Source organism: Plectropomus leopardus, chromosome 6 (assembly GCF_008729295.1).
Source record: "Plectropomus leopardus isolate mb chromosome 6, YSFRI_Pleo_2.0, whole genome shotgun sequence".
Taxonomy (NCBI): Eukaryota; Metazoa; Chordata; class Actinopteri; order Perciformes; family Serranidae; genus Plectropomus; species Plectropomus leopardus.
Genome location: NC_056468.1, coordinates 33,416,590 through 33,432,941, shown reverse-complemented (window position 1 = coordinate 33,432,941; position 16,352 = coordinate 33,416,590). Strand labels below are relative to the sequence as shown.

Here is a 16,352-nt window from a genome sequence, read left to right as displayed (position 1 = left end):
AAAAAAGACAATGGTATCATGAGGGTTGTAAAATCTGTTAATTAAAAGAACAAATGTTTCACAAATTCAGTGTGAAAAATTAAAACTGATAAACAAATAAAAAAATAAAACAGACAATACATTATTGGACTGAGGGATAAATACAATGCATTTTGGAAAATATTGTTTTGAAAAAAGGGATTTAAAGGATGTTTTTGACTCAGGATTTACACAACAAAACATTTCTGTTCTCTTCAAATCAACGCTCACTTCAAAAGCCAAGAGAGAGTCGCAATCTTTTCTAATGTTTCGTGTATTAACTATAGTGGTTCTGGTTTTGTTGCAGGTGGTTCCTCCAGTTTGTTCTGGCCTGGCTGGCTGAGAACGAGGAGGTGTCGATGGAGTTCATGCACGGAGCGCTGGAGAGAGACAAGAGAGAGGGGGTGAGTGCAAGAAAAAAACGTGACCAAAGTTTTCACTTCAACATGCAGCTGTCCTTCATATATATGTTTTCTTTACTTTAAGAAATGTATTTTAAAGATTTTATGTGCTCTTAATATTAAATATTCTATTTATGTTCTATTTTTTAAAAGGATAACAAATCAATAATACTGAAATCAGAGTGAAAATTAGGTTGTGAAAAAGTTATTTTAGCACAGACTGTAGTCTGACAACTTAACAACAACCGTTTTCATCCTGCAGCTCTGATCCTGATCACGTCGCAGTTTTCAGTTTCTCGTTGTTTAACTGTGCGCTCGCAAACAACACAAAGCGATCATATGTGGTTATAGTCAGGACATCAAAAATAAAAACATATTTTGGATCATTGCAGAAAATAAGCTCTTCAGCAAACAAGTGTTTATAATACTTACATGTTTTGTTTAGCAAGATATTCTTCAGAAACAAACACCATTTTTGGGATTTTTGAAGCGTAAAGAATCACAAAAACCCATTTAAAAAAACTCAGAGACGAGGAAACTCAAAAATATTCATTCCTGTAGCACTCTATTTGGGAAATGTGAAAACAAACGAAACAAAACAACAACAAAAAGAAAGAAAATAACCTCAATAAAGTGCCAAAAAATATAATTTTCTCCTTTTTTCTCTTGTATATAACATTTTCTGAACATTTTCTCTAATTTTTTTCACTTCCATGTCACCTTTTACTTTTTTCTTTCTTTTTGCAGTTTGCAGGATATCTCTTGTCAAGCTGCTCGTTGTGTTTTTCTTGTGTTTTGAAAGAAATCAAACCTCAGGATCTCTCAGGTTTCGAAGGTTAAAGTGCTTGTGAAAAGCATCTAAGTGCAGCACAAGAAAACTGATGAAGGCCCGGGCATGAAAGGGTTAAAAACATAGTATTTTGAGTTCTGGTGTTTTATGGAGCGTCTATTTTCCCCTAGTTTCTGAGCAGATTTCTGAGCATTCATTTGCGATGGATGTGAGAGATAATCATTTCCCTAAAAAGTACAAATCACACTGAAAATAAAATATAAACATTGTATATTTGTGTTCAGATTTCACGGAGTTTTCTCTCCGAATAGATTCACTAAGGGTCAAACTCCAAAAACTATCTGGCACACATCTGTCCCCTTCACATTACACAGCGTCTTTGCCTCATGCTCTCCCTCTGGAGGAATTTCGGGCGATACAGTGAACCTCTCGACACATAAAGTGATCTGTATATGTGGGATGTTGTATTCTGCTGTAAATAATTTGAAATTACACAGTTTGAGTTTTACACTTCAGCAGGATATCATTAAGTTTTATGACGTTTTTGTTTACCAGTTTTATCAATGATATCTTTGTACCGAAGCATCAGCAGTCCCCCTGTTGGAAGAAATTATAGCATATCGCTGTGAAGTTTCAATTTCTTGTTTCCTGTGGATACTGAAATTGCCTCAGCAGACATCAGAATTTAATTAAGGCAATCAAAGGAACAATTTGCAGGGTGCTCAGTTAGCGGAGATGAGACATCGTGTTTGCGATCTGAGCTATTACGACAACACATCTCTTGCATTAATTTTATAAATTCATATTTGGGGTTTTTTTTGCAAGCAGTCATGAAATGCGACTCGGGTCACAGCGCTCACAACAAGAGGAAATTGGAGAGTTGATATGAGGAGTAATGGGGGGGGGACTCATACTAAAAATATCTAATTTCTAATAAACAATCACAATGAAGCGATTTTTCGGCTTTTGATTAACACTGCTGGATGTTAACATGCAAACTTCTCTTCTGTAATCCATGCTTGAGTTTAAAAACTATCACAACTTTTTAATTTTGACAAAAAAACCTACAGAGTTTTAAAACAAAACCAAGTCAAGTGTCATATAGTTCAACAGCAGTGGAAAAACTAAACTAGCAGCTTTTTACAACGCTGACGTCCACAGCAGAGTGAAAGACGGCTTCAGCCTCGTGACCTTTATTCAAGGATGCTTTCGATCTGCGTTCAGCAGAGTTCTGCTTTTGGCCGCCGATCTCAGATTAACAGGATGATGAACAAGTGTTGTCTCTCGACCTCCTGTTGGTCCAGAAGCTCTAATTTATCTTCCAGGAACTCTCTTGTTGCTCTGGGAGTTTTTTTTTTAGGGCAGAAAACATTTCGGTCTCTGAACACTTTGACTCTTAAAAAGATTATTTTCATATCAGCGCTGATGACTGATGTACAGACTTCCTTAGAGACCTCTTGGCGCTGCGTCCTTGTTTACTCCCGTCAGCATATTGATCACGTATTTGCAGCTTTCAAAGATGATAATAAGAAGAAGAATAAGAGGAAGAATAAACGTAATTTTTATAGCACCTGTCATACAAGAAATGCAGCCCAATGTGCTTTACAAGAAAGAAATTACATGCACCAAATGCTTTACATCAAAAACATAGAAGACGAAAAGACGTTATAAAACCTGCATTTAAAAGAAATAAGATCAGAACATATATGTGAGTTTGGCACAAATGATCGGCTCATGATAACGTGGGATGTTTACAAATTTGGGTGAACTACTTTTCTTTTGCAAACGAATGAACGATTTATGAGGACAGGCTGAGAGAGCTGTTGGACAAATGGACTTTTGATCCATTGAGACATTTTTTTGTACTGTTTGGGTTTTGTCCCAGAAAGAAAGCACAAAGCTTTTGACAATATATGAACAGCAGCAGCAGAGTAGCAAATTACAACATCCTATACGATGTCGTGCCTCAGCAGGCTATTTTATGTGGTTTTCTGCTGTTTTTTGTACGTCATATTTTGACATTTTTTGCCATTTTCAGTCGTTTCATGCTGTTTTATGGTGTTTTTGGCCATTTCTGCAACATCCTATGCTATGACGTGTCTCAGCATGCTATGTTATGTGGTTTTCAGCTGTTTTTTGGACGTCTTATTTTGACATTATAACAGATGCAGTATGAGACTAAACTGAAAGGCTGTTGGATAAATGTGGCAGACATTCAGTCTTAAATGCTAAAAAAAGAGCAGGACAGACGTCTGCATTGAGGACGTGTTAGAGAATACTCCAAGCAAATGTTATTTTACTCAGCACGCATATTCATTCATATAAGTGCCCTGATGGCACAACTCTTTTAACTTATGGGACTTTACGAGGTGTCCATTAGGGACAGATTTTATTGAGGAGACGCTGAGTGCTTATTGGCCCCCTCTGCCTCTTAAAGAACCCGTTATGGATCCATAGACTGTAGGTTTCTCAGAGTAAGAGAGACAGATCACAGGATACGGCTGCAGGACTCGGTCACTTGGGAAATATGTGGCCTGGTTCTCCTAACTACCATGCCAACCCTCTGGGCACCATTTACATTTCCGTTTGAACTCAAAAGGAACATTTAACTGGTGAATTTATCTGTAGGAACATATGATTAGTGCAACAGTTCAATAAGCCCCTTTGGTCCCTGACCAGCAATCCTTTCAGATGAATGATAATAATTGTAATGGTCAGAGCGCCCTGGAATTAAAGTAATTACACAAGAGCAGAGCTATGGTGGCTCGGCACAGAAATAAGAATGAGTTTGAGTTATTATTTGATTACAGGAGTGTGGAGAGGCAGAGGATGTATGAGTGAGTAAGGAGGCTGTGAGGAGCGCTGTGTCATGAAAGGAGCAGACTGGAGATGGAGAGTTGAGGAATCGTGGGTTAAAACTGTGCAATCTGTCTTCTCCTCTGTCCTCCGCCTGCAGTTCCAGCAGACGTCTGAGCACGCTCTGTTCTCCAGCTCGGTGGTGGACATCTTCACGCAGCTCAACCAGAGCTTCGAGATCATCAAGAAGCTGGACTGCCCCGACCCCGCCGTGGTGGCGCATTATAACCGACGCTTCGCCAAGGTGAGATCCGCAACGCACGAACTTTGTTTACATCAGTTTCTGTTTTTTCTTTGTACCAGTAGACGGGTTTTCGTTACAGAGTTGCGTAAAACTTAAGAAATATTCTTTAAATGTCAATAAAACACAAATGTGAGATGACTGCGTTTCCATTAAATGATGTTATTCGCCTCCTGCTCTGGCGAAAAGATTCCCAGAAGCACTGCGATGGATGTTCAAAATATTAGCAGGTTTATTTCTATTGCAGCCACCGCACTAGCCGTCATTATTTCAAATTAAAGTCGACGTAGGCGTCTTATGCAACACCGGAAAGGCGAGCCCTTTATACGTGGGAGCGGCCACATATGAGGGATTTCTGGGAGCTGATAATGCACGATTTCACAGAGGAATTGTGGGTTCAAAACTTTCAGATGATCCACGCAGCTTTTTTGGAGTTATGTGATGCAATAACAGCTCTTGTAGCGCATGCTGCATCATTTGACGTAAAAAAAAAGGGTGTTTCCATCGTAGTCTTGGGAAATATGGCTTTTTTAAATCTGTCCAAGTTTTTGTCCAATGAGGTCAAAATAAAACTGCCTACTCAAGCTTTAATAAAAGCGCATCATTGAAGCGCAGACGAGTTACATCAAAAAGCTTTAAATCACCACGAGCTTCACTTACAAGCCTTCTTCATGTCTGTGCCTTTGAGATATTTGCTGATGAGTTTCAGGTATTTGTTTGCAAAATGTAAATACAGTGCAGTGTTTTGTTATCGAGCCTTTGATGTAATGTTTCTTCCTACAAATTTAATTTAAGGCGGTCGCTTTTAGGCAAAGTCATTAAATCTGACAAACCTTTCTCTGCAAGAGAGGTGTGTGTGTGTGCATATATTTCTGTGTGTGTGTGTGTGTGTTTGTGATGGCTCGATCAATATGGGGCTCATTAAATAAAGAATGGCTAATGTAAGCCATCGCTCTGAGCTGTCCATCTCTCTGTCCCCAACCCTTGACGCCCTTTTCATTTTCTGCTGCTCCACTCATGTTAATGTCTCTCTACCTTTTCATGTCCTCCCGGTCTCAGTCTCAAGTTTGTTTTTCATCCACTCTTCTAATATCTCGCAATCTCCTTCTTTTATGGACGCTCCGTCTTGTCTTTTCTTTGCCTTCAGATATTTTTCCCTTCATATCTGCCTTTAATCTTCTTTCCATATCTCGTCCAGTTTCTCTCTTTATCGCTCTCCAAGTTCTTATTCTTTCCTTTTCTTATCCTCTCTTGCTCCTCTGCCTCCAGGCCAGCACAGTTAAAGTTCATTTTTTGGGAACTTATGAGATTACAGTGAAAAGACGGACGGCTGCAGTAAAGGAATAAACTGAGAGACAGAGTCGTGAAACGAGACGAAAGCGCGCTAAGTAATGCAGGCAGCCGTCCGCCCGCATGTTTAATGCATGAATTTAAGACGGCCATCTGGCTGACTCAGCGGAAAGTAGAGAAATCTCTCACGGCGAACCTGTGAGGTCACACGCACAGTTTCTGTCATTTCCTGTCGCCAAGTTAACACCACCGCCGACAAATTGACTCGCTGATTATTTCAAAGCACCCCTGGACTTTGTAGTGTAAACAAACGTGACATTCAGCATTGTGGATCCTGAAGGCCTGAACAAACACGTCAGGTGAATTTTATTATCTCACTGAACTTTCGCAGATTCTTTTTCTTTTTTTTAATATTTTGCTCTTTTATTGGAGCAGTGCTTTAACATGCTGAGTAGTAGAAAGCTGAGGGATATCATACAGTGGTCTGAAAAGGGTCATTTAGTCTTAACAGAAAGGCTTATTCTTGTCTTATTGACTGAGGATTAAGTCGGGGTTTTTGTATGTGTGTTTCTGTTTTTTCACCTACACCTCTTCTGTGTATCCTCGGTGCACGCTGTGGTCCAAACCTCCACAGGGTGCCTTTAAAATCCCGAACACAGACAAGGAAACTTAGCTCTGCGATTGACCCGTCTGATCCACAAATTATTCCTGTCTGCAGGATCTCCACCTACTAATGTTTTTTTTTCTGTTGTTGCTGTTTTTTGAGGAGTCTAGGTTAACTTTTATAATGTCTCGTCTGAAAAGCCAAAAATAATAGCTGTCCAGGAGGCCGTTCAGTACCCAAAACCACAAAGCTCAGTCAACTAACTAATGCTGGAGATGTTGTTCTGTCAGATGTGTGCTGTCCCACACCTGAGCCTCATCATGTTTGACTCATTGTTATGCACAGAACTGTTAGTGTGAAGGTTTGCCAACGAAATTAGGAACTCAGTGTCCAGTTCGATCCATAGAGTGAACAGTAAATGATAAATCAGCCTGTTAAAGGAAAGAAATATGATTAGTTTTCTCCTTTTGGCAACAAGAACACTGCTTTATTTAGACAGAAAACTGAGCTGGCGTGTTGACAGCTAATATCCACCAATGCTGGACAAGCTAAGAAGACGGTGGAGAAACTGATCATCCAAATGTAAAAAGATGTCCCTTGAGTTCCGCCTACAGTCTGTGATTGGCAGGACGGTTGGTTGTAAAAACAAAAATTAGCAGATAACACCTAAAATATGTTGCCAAATCAACAAACACATGATGCTTTCTGTAATCAGTCACCAACGAGTTACTCCCAACAAATCCAGTTTTGTCCTTTGAAACTCTTGTTAAAGATACTGGCTGCCCACTAAGTCTCATGTGTTTTGTTCTAACCATGAGGACTTTCCTCCGACATCAGCAGTTTTCTCCTCATATCCTGAGGGTAGGGACGCACAATGTTGGATTTTTTGGTGTAATCCGAAATGCCGATATATAACAACTAATTTGTCTGATAAATGATACTAATATCGATATATCTGCTTTCATCACGACCTAATTTTAGTGAAGCATTAAGCAGAATAAAAGGAAAATACTCGAGTAAAGTACAAGTACCTTAAAAATCATCAACTGCATTTTAAAGGTCATATGTTGATTATGAAGCCATGACCTGTGACTTTCCCTGACTGACTAAAGACTTTACTGGGAATCAATTAATCTTTTGAAAGCTGAGGAAACTGGCTTGATTTCTTTCAAAAACTGGAAAAAGGCAATGGAAGAACAAATGAACCAAAAATTAGTGAGAAATTTGTAAAAAGCACCAGAAAAAATATAAATTTATATAAATAAAAATATCTGAAAATTAGCATTGAAAACACAGAAAAACAAAATTAAAAAATAAAACCAAGGACGTGACCTGGAAAAAAAGTGCTGAAAAAATATGATTATTAGTTAATATGGTAATTTAATATGTAATCAAGATGATTAATAAATAAAATAAATATATTTTCCCTAGATTTTTTTGTTGTTTTTTTTTTTACCTAGATATTTTCCCTTTTTTCCCTTTTTTGATAAAAATTCTCTACATCTAATTACTTGCAATTTTCTAAAAAAAATTTACCAGGTTTTCCCATATTTTTGAAAGAAATCGCACCAATTTGCTCAGGGTTCGAAGGTTAAAATACTTGTGAAAGGTGTCTGAAAGCAGCACAAAAAAGCGATGTCCATCTAGGTTTCAAAGCATTAAAATTGCCCCAAAAGACAAAAGACACTGTTTGACTGCAGAACTGTCTCTATCGACAAACCGCCTGCAGCTCTTTTAGCAAAAGACAGACACATTTTCGGTGTGAATATTTGAGCTCAAACTGCAGCGTTCTCGCCTGATCAAACAAGGCAAACCAGAGGAGTCAACACCAGCGTTCGGATCCACCACTCAGAAGTTCCCAGAGTAAACATGTCGTCGTGTGTGTTATCTTGTTTCCACAGACGATCACCAAAGTGCTGCTGCAGTACTGTGCCCTGCTGGCCAAGAGCTTCCCCTCCTACTGTGAGAAGGAGAAGATAGTGAGTACTGCTGCGTCGCCACTCTGCTGACACTCTGTGCTCATCTCCCATATGGAGCGAAACCAGGCACTTTGAGAGCCAGTGCTCTCTCTGAGGAGTGGATTAATATTTTACTTTCTGCTGCTCACTTCTGTGACACTTTGACATCTTTTTCTATTTGTTTGTGCTTTCATCTTCCTGTCATTTCTCCTGTTTTTGTCATGTTTCATTCATTTGCTCTTTTATTTTCTGTCTCCCTCCTTTTGTTTCCTCTCGACCATCCGCACCTGTTGTCCTCCTCATCCATCATCGTCCAGCCCTGCGTGCTGATGAACAACATCCAGCAGATGAGGGTCCTGTTGGAGAAGATGTTCGAGTCGATGGGAGCAAAACAGGTGAGCAATAACAGATGAACACACATACACACACACACACACACACACACCTTAAACTTGTCCTGCACCAGTGGTTTTTAATCATCTGCCACAGAAACTGGAGAGTTTTTCATTTCCACCTGCAGCTACTGATGAGGTGTTTCTGTCTGGCTCGAGGTCGTAACTTTAAATGTTTTGGATCTTTAGATGACATGACTGAAATCTGCTTTCACTGAAGCGTTCTTTATCAAAAAGATGTTTTTTACACAACTCTGATCACATAAAAACGTCAAAGACAAACTCTAGACACGGCAGGATGATGTAACTCGTGTGAGAGTTTCCTGGACTTGAGCGTATTTCGAAAACTTTTCAAATGCTTTTTGAACATAAATGGAAACAAAAACATCAAACGGAGGCGCCCAGTGGCTCGGTGTGCAGAGGCTGCGTGCTCGCCGTAACAGCAGTGTGTTCGATTCCAGTTTGGGCCCTTTGCTGTGTGTCGTCCCTTCTTTCTCCCCCTTTCACACTTAAACTGTCCCAACAAAATGGGACAAAAAAACCAAATATAATCTTTAAAAAAAAAAAAAAATTTAAAAGCTGATGCATGATTTTTTACCCGTGAAATGAGAGGAAACCGATCTTAGAGGCTGTTAAAAGAAACTTGTGAGCAGCTGGAAGTAAACAAAGTTAAATCAGAAAAATGTTGCATGCAAAAGGTGCAATTTCGAGAAGTTTTAGTATCACAGCTACACTGTTTTTTGTTTTTTTAAAATATCTGGTCTGCTGTTTGATTTATTTTTGTGAGGTTGCAGATGTTCACACCATAGGCTTTTCTTGAAATGGTGCTTGCTGGAAATGCAAGAATCCAGTTGGTATTGGTACGTTCCACTACACAGACAAATGGGTCGACGCACCGTCCTCCAGGTGTGACCTGATTAATGCAGCCTTTTTATATGGATTTGGGTTCATCGGTTGCTACCATGAGAGGCAGCAGAGTTGAATTTCATATGCATGCAGGAATCTTTTTTCTGTGCTTGTGCTGAGTCTGTTATTGTTTCTAAAGCTTTTTTATTTATTTTATATAACACTGATTTAACCAGATTAAGATCAATTATATGTCATTATATATATTATATATTATGTATTATATTATATTATTATACAACTGACACGAGCCAAAACAAAAAAAAGTTGCAGACAAACAAATTCATGTACCCAGGTTATCGAAAAGAGCTTAATTGTGCAAAGCGAAATTAAAACTTAAATTTAAATTTAATTTAATCAAAGAATCCAAATTTATATTTTTGATAAAAATTGGTCAAAATGAATAAAACATGTGTTTACTGTAAGGCCAGCTTTTGTATAACAGTAATACACACCTGTTTTAAGCATATTTTCCAACCTAAAATATATATATTTTTACTTTCCTCTAAGTACAGATTTATTATTGGTTGATTATAATATATATATTGGGAGAGTGATCCTCCAGTAGATTTTTTATTTTATTTATTTCAAGTTTGTTTTGTGTCTGGAAGACACATATGTATCATTTCTTATAAAATGTAAATAACAAAAAAGTTGACAACAAAAAATTGTATCTACAAAAAAGAAGAGAAGAAAGAAGAGATACGATATGATACGATACGATACGATACGATACGATACGATACGATATACTTTATTATTATATACATTAACATGTCAAAATATTAAAATACCTATGCACAGCACAGTGACAACAACCAAGCGATTCATTCACCATTGTTGTATGGGAGCTTTAAAATCAGGCGGAGAGACAAATTCTCTTAGTTTCACTCTTTTTGAAGGCTGTTTCAAGTGACGGGAGCAGAGCACATAAAAGCTCTCTTTGCCACTTCAGTCCGTGCACTTGGAACAGACAACAAGAGCACATCTTGTGATCTCAGACTATATCTCTGTGCAATCAAAGAGCAAATAAAAAAGGAATGAAACTGGGAAGAAGAAGAGGTGCCGGAGTAACCTTTCATGTGCAGAGTGGAAACCTTGAAAAAATAGTTGTATTTTGCGTGGAAATGAATCTGCAGTATATTTGCATCTTCATGGATGATTCCTTCGGCAATTACCTGACTATTCAGTCTTGCTTGAATTTAAAGTAACCTTGCTGATTTATTTTTATGATAGTAGCAGTGAAGAAATCTTTGTAATTGTAGCGTATATCGTTGAAGTCACTGGTTTGTAGATGAAGGTGTAAAAGGTGCAGAAGGTGCAGAAAACTGTGCATATAGTCTGTGCTGCAAGATAATTTAAATAAGGTGAGAATGAGTGTGTGTGTGTGTGTGTTTCTCTCTGTAGATGACTGCCGAGGAGGAGATGGTATGTCTAGATTTCTTTTTCACCCTCGCTCCCCTTTCCCCTGTTGCTCCTGGAACACAAACATCCAAAATAAACGAGTTCATTAAAGCAAAAACCCGGCCTTGTCAAACCTCTTGTTACCCAGCATATATGTTTCTATTTTTAGCTTGATCCCAATTTACTCATCAACAAGAGATCAGCTCCAACTCTTCCTCCCCCCGTCTCCTTCATAGACTCCCAGTTTTCACCCCCAGAAATAAACCTCGCTTTTCCTCCCTCCACCTGATTTAATGTATGTAAAAACATACTTTTCACTACAATGCTGCTTCTCTCCAAAAGCTTGAGAACGAGGAGGAGCCCGAGGAGTTAGATGAGGAGGTGGGTCAACCTGTGGGTCAAACTGCAGACATCAAAATGCTCTCTTAGTCATTTTGCAGATGTAAATCTTCAATTTCTGCAAACCTCAGATACATAACAATTGCATGTTTTATATGTGTCGTATCAACGCTGGATGTCATGTCACGAGGTGAAACGTGTTTTGTCACGACCCGTTGCTGTTTTTCCAGTGGCTTTTCTAGCAACTGAATACTGTTTCTCCAGTAGTTTTTCTAGCAACCCGACACTTTTTTCAGCACCTTTTTTAGCCACCGACACTGTGTTTCCAGCAGCTTTGCTACCGACTGGACGCTGTTTTTCCAGCAGCTTTTCCAGCAGTCAGACGCTTTTTTGCCAGAGGCTTTTATAGCAGCCCAACACTGTTTTTACAGCAGCTTTTATAAAGATCTGATACTGATTTTCCAGCAGCTCTTTTAGCGACACAATGCTGTTTTTACAGCATCTTTTTAAGCTATCTGATACTGGTTTTCTAGCAGCTTTTTTAGCAACTGGACACTGCTTCCCTACTGCTTTTTGAGCAACCCAATACCGTTTTTTATAGCAGGTTTTCATGCAACCCAACACTGTTTTTCCAGCAGCTTTTCCAGAAATCTGATACTGTTTTTTAGCGGCTTTTTAGTGACCCAACCCAGTTTTTCCAGCAGCCGCTCTGAACCAACACTGTTTTTTTGTGCGGCTTTTCTCAGGCCCTGACACTGTTTTTCCAGTGGCTTTTTAGCCACAAAAAGCAGTCACTGCTTTGGTGTAAAAAGTGGTTGTTTTTTAGATTGAGAAATCTCTGCATTTCTTTTTTCCTAACCCTAACCAAGTGGGTTTTGTGCCTAGACCTAACCACATGTTAACTGCAGCGTTGTTGAATCATAAAGTTTCAACGTATCTGCAACGTAACGATGCACAAAGATAACATATCTGTGGTTTGCAGATGTATAATGCTAACATTTTTTCTGGTGATTGGGTTTTTTTAGTGGTTTTAACCACTTCACCTCTAAAGAAATTCAAAAGATTTAATCTTTCTTTTCATCTGTGTGATCAAGTATACTTCTTTCTAAATAGCAAATACACTAAATAGCCAAAAGTATGTGATTCTCCACGTCACTCTTCCAGTCTCTTATATGTTCCTTTGTTCTTAATGTAGTCACATATTCTTCATCTTACATTTTATATCATTTGTTTTATTTCCTTACCATCTCCAACCAGGCCGCCGCTGACAATGAAGGGGAGGATGAAATGGTGGGTAGGCTCATCAGCAAAAAGCTGCCAGAAAAAAAAATCACATTCATATTATTTCATTAAATGTCCTTTATTTTTTCTAATTATTTCTGTCTCATATCACCTTCTCTTACTGTTTTTTTTCTTTCTTTTTTTTTCAATTTCAATGCCAGTCTGGCTGCTCTGACTCAGAGGGATCTGAGGTAAGAGGGAATAAAGAAGGAAAAACTGACAATCAAGGAACAAAAAGTGTTGTATATAAGCAGCAATTTTACAGTCATTTTATATTTTATTAATATCAATATTTGTAGGAGGCTAGTAACAGGAGTTTCACATTTATTTATTTTGTCAGATTATGAATTTGAACTGCTCATTATTTCATCTTAGCAGTGGGGTTTTTGTTTTCATTTAGTGAGAATTAAGTGTTTTAGTGAACAACAACATAATCTGCAAATTAGACACATACGATGTCAACATTTCCCTCTGGCAACTGTGCCTGCCAGACCGATATAATTATATGACATCATTATTAAATGATGGATGTAAAGGATAATTACACGGTATAAATATGTGTAAGTATGAGATCATAAACATCAAGTCTCCTGGATCACAGAGAACCATTTTGGATCCGTTTTAAATGATTTCTGCCTATTATCAAGTGACTGTTAGCCCTTTAAACTCCCCAGCTGCTTCTCCCTGAGCACAGCTGATAAATCCCTCCACATCTCCCTCATGCCAAAACCTCCATAAAGCCTCGGGTGCCGCATGCTTGCAAGGCTCTTAACACATTTACAGCTGGGCGCTAACACTTCCCTCCTCTAGTGAGTGCTTAATAGACTAGACAGTAGGCTGCTGGATAATTGAATTTGATAGCGTGCAAAAATGTTGTATTTAGACGCCGCTAAATGGCTTCTTGAAATGGGCGAGTTTGTCAGCTGACTGCGGGGGGTCCGTGGCTTGTCAGGGAGGAGGGCGAAGACAGACAGTGTGGGTTAATGGCTTAAGTTAGGGTTATTTTAGTAGATGTTAAATGGGATGTTGTAGTGAAGATGAACATATGCTGCTTCTTTGTTGTCGTTTCAGGATGTTTTGCATATGATAGTAGGGATGGGTACCAAAAACCGGTATTAACGATGTGTAACGTTCATTCATCCTAACTTGATTCTTACATATCTGAACCCCGTGATGACAAAGCTGTCGGCATCAGGGGACGTCAGTAAAGCAGCAGCCTCTGCTTTGTTCTCAGTAGATGGAAGTCCGAGTCCAACCTATTTATCATCACGAAACGAGGCGAGGTGACAGGAAAAAACAGCAGAACATCACAGAGCTGTTGCAAAGTTTATCGAGAAAGAAAGTCCTTTACTTCAGTGGAGTGAAGTTGGTTTAGGTTTGCTAGATAACTGCTCATAGGTTTGTTAAGAATGAAGTTTAAGCTGCTCTAATAACAGTAAACAGAGTTTCCCAGTTTGTGACAAAAACTAAGTTTGGATTTTTTTGTCACAGCTTTACATGTCATGTCTTAATTTTCTGCACCAAATTATAAAGAGTAGTATTAATAAGAATATCAATAAGTATTGGTATGTAGAAGCCATTTCGGTATTGGTAAAATCCTAATGATGCCCATCCCTAATGACATTCGAAGCAATGGTGCAAGAGTACAAGCTGGTGCAATAATATGTTCCTTCTCCACGCCTCCCACTTTTTTATGAAATAATCTCCAGTTTCATAAATGCATTCTGGATGATTTAATTGGAGCTGACTGGATGATTTTAAACCAGCCTTGCTTCTTAATTGATGCCCTCCTCATGCACTAGTTGAAAAATCTATGCCTCTATATAAGAAATGGTAATATTGATTTCCAGACTTCCTTCATAAAGGAGCTATTTGTAAAAGAGGAACCCCGAGACGCATCTTAATGAATGTGAGAGGAACCTCACATGCACTTTAAGTTTCAGGGTTTTTTGAGATGGTTTTCTTTGCTTTATGGTTTTAGATTAAATGATATGTGAACGTTGGGGTGAATCTGCAGCGCAGCTGTGTGAGCCTGGAAGCCTCACAGTTTCTTGAGTCTGTTTTAAAACAATATTCAGGTGCACATATGAAAGTTCAAACAGTTTTTTTCTTCCATTAATCCCTCCTCCTGTTCTTTCTTGGCCATTAAAAGATTCCTCCTTGATCTCCTCTCGGTGTAAGTAATGGGGAACAAAATCCACAGTCCTTGCAGAAATATTTTCCAAAGTTTATCTGAAGCTACTGTGACACTTCACTGGTTTTTCTCAGACTAATTAAATGGATTTATTCCAAGCTTGCAGCCTTTTTCGGTATAAAATTCCCTCTTTGTTTCCGCGTTGAGCTGCAGTGGAAAAGGCTGTTCATTCTGTTACCTACGATAAAAGATTCACGAAAATTTGCATGTAACCAACGTAACCTGGAAGGCTGCAACCACATTATATAAGAAAAAAAAAACATAAAAGAAAAGTGAAAATGACCTGTAAAAAAAACCCAAAACTTAAAAGTCATGTTAACTTAATTTTAAATATATTATTATGATAATCATGAATATAGTTCACTGGACATTTTTTCCTTTGCTTTTTAGAAAATAGTCTTCATCTATAAATCTTTTTTTTTTGCATCTCGTGTTTATTATGCCAGTAATACTGTCTCCTTTGTTGCTCATGATTTCAGTAAAATAACTAAATGATTGAGTTGTGGAGAATCTTAACAAGCTAACGATGTGTGTAGCTTTTCTATAATCACAAAAGTTCAAACGTACATGAATATTGTTTGTGTGATCTAAGCAGCTAATAAACGTTAACTCCAGCAGGTACAACAGCCCAGTTTTATACATTCAAAGAACTTCTAAAAAATCTGCTTAGATATCATACAAACTGTTGTATGAGGATACGTTTGGTCAAAATGTAGTAACAAAAACAATGAATTTTTAATTAAAACTGTTGGGAGATATCTGCTGTACTTGTCAAACTCGAGCGACTAAGCCTCAGATAAACTTTGGAATATATACAGGACTATAGATTTTAGCCTCCATCAAGTGGCTTTTGGAAAGGATCTTTTTGGCCAGAACAAGCAGCAGGACAAACCTGTTTAAATGTTTGTTTACGCTCTTAACTGCTGTTTCAAGACCAAGTAGAAAAATCGATCACCTTCTGTTTTGAAGTTGGAGCGGGGGACGGATAAGAGGCCGTGATTTGAGTATCAGAGTGGTCGAGAATAAAGAACAGGGAGATCAGAAATTTAAGTTTGGACGAGGTCCTACCATGTCTTGTATGTTATCAACAGGATCTTATAGTTTGTTCTGAGTTTTAGGGAGGGATGCCGGCGCAGGTGATACGAGGGACCAACAGCTGTAAACAATTTAGAGCAGCTTGACTGAGGCAAGTTTAAAGGAAATCACAGTAATTTAAATGAGAAAAATGAAACTGTGTATTAATAGCTCAAGACCCTTTGAAGACAACATGTGATTTTTACGATATTTCTTAAGTGAAGGAAACGGCTGCAGGGGCTTAGTGACATGGTGGTCAAAAGTCAGCTGCACTCAATAATCGTTTAAAAAAAAATTTCTGACAAAGTATGTGCGTCTTTTTTAAAGGTTTCTTGCTCTCATGTGTTGCTAAAATCATGAGCAGTTTGGTTGGTTTTACGTGGACCGTCACATTAGCACATTTCCCTACATTTAAATTTAAAGCTGAGCTCCTATGTTGGACTCAGACAGCTGCCAACAACCTTATTTTTGCAAAAAGGGCATGATTGCTAACGCTGTCGTGCTTCTGTTCTGTCCTTTCCTACCTGCTCTGTCCCGTCCTCTCCTCCCCTGTCCTGCTCTGTCCCGTCCTCTCCTCCCCTGTCCTGATCTGTCCCGTCCTCTC

The 16,352-nt window shown here is 38.5% G+C and overlaps 1 protein-coding gene across 1 annotated transcript in view; it reads left to right on the top strand.

The window, feature by feature from the left end:
- Positions 1–11,289, top strand: part of LOC121944715 (protein unc-13 homolog B-like) — a 190,629-nt gene extending 179,340 nt beyond the window's left edge. The window contains 5 exon segments of the mRNA XM_042488604.1: positions 326–422; positions 4,166–4,309; positions 8,102–8,179; positions 8,476–8,553; positions 11,203–11,289. Of these exon segments, the coding sequence (XP_042344538.1) occupies positions 326–422; positions 4,166–4,309; positions 8,102–8,179; positions 8,476–8,553; positions 11,203–11,289 (484 nt within the window).
- The last annotated feature ends 5,063 nt before the right edge of the window (positions 11,290–16,352 follow it).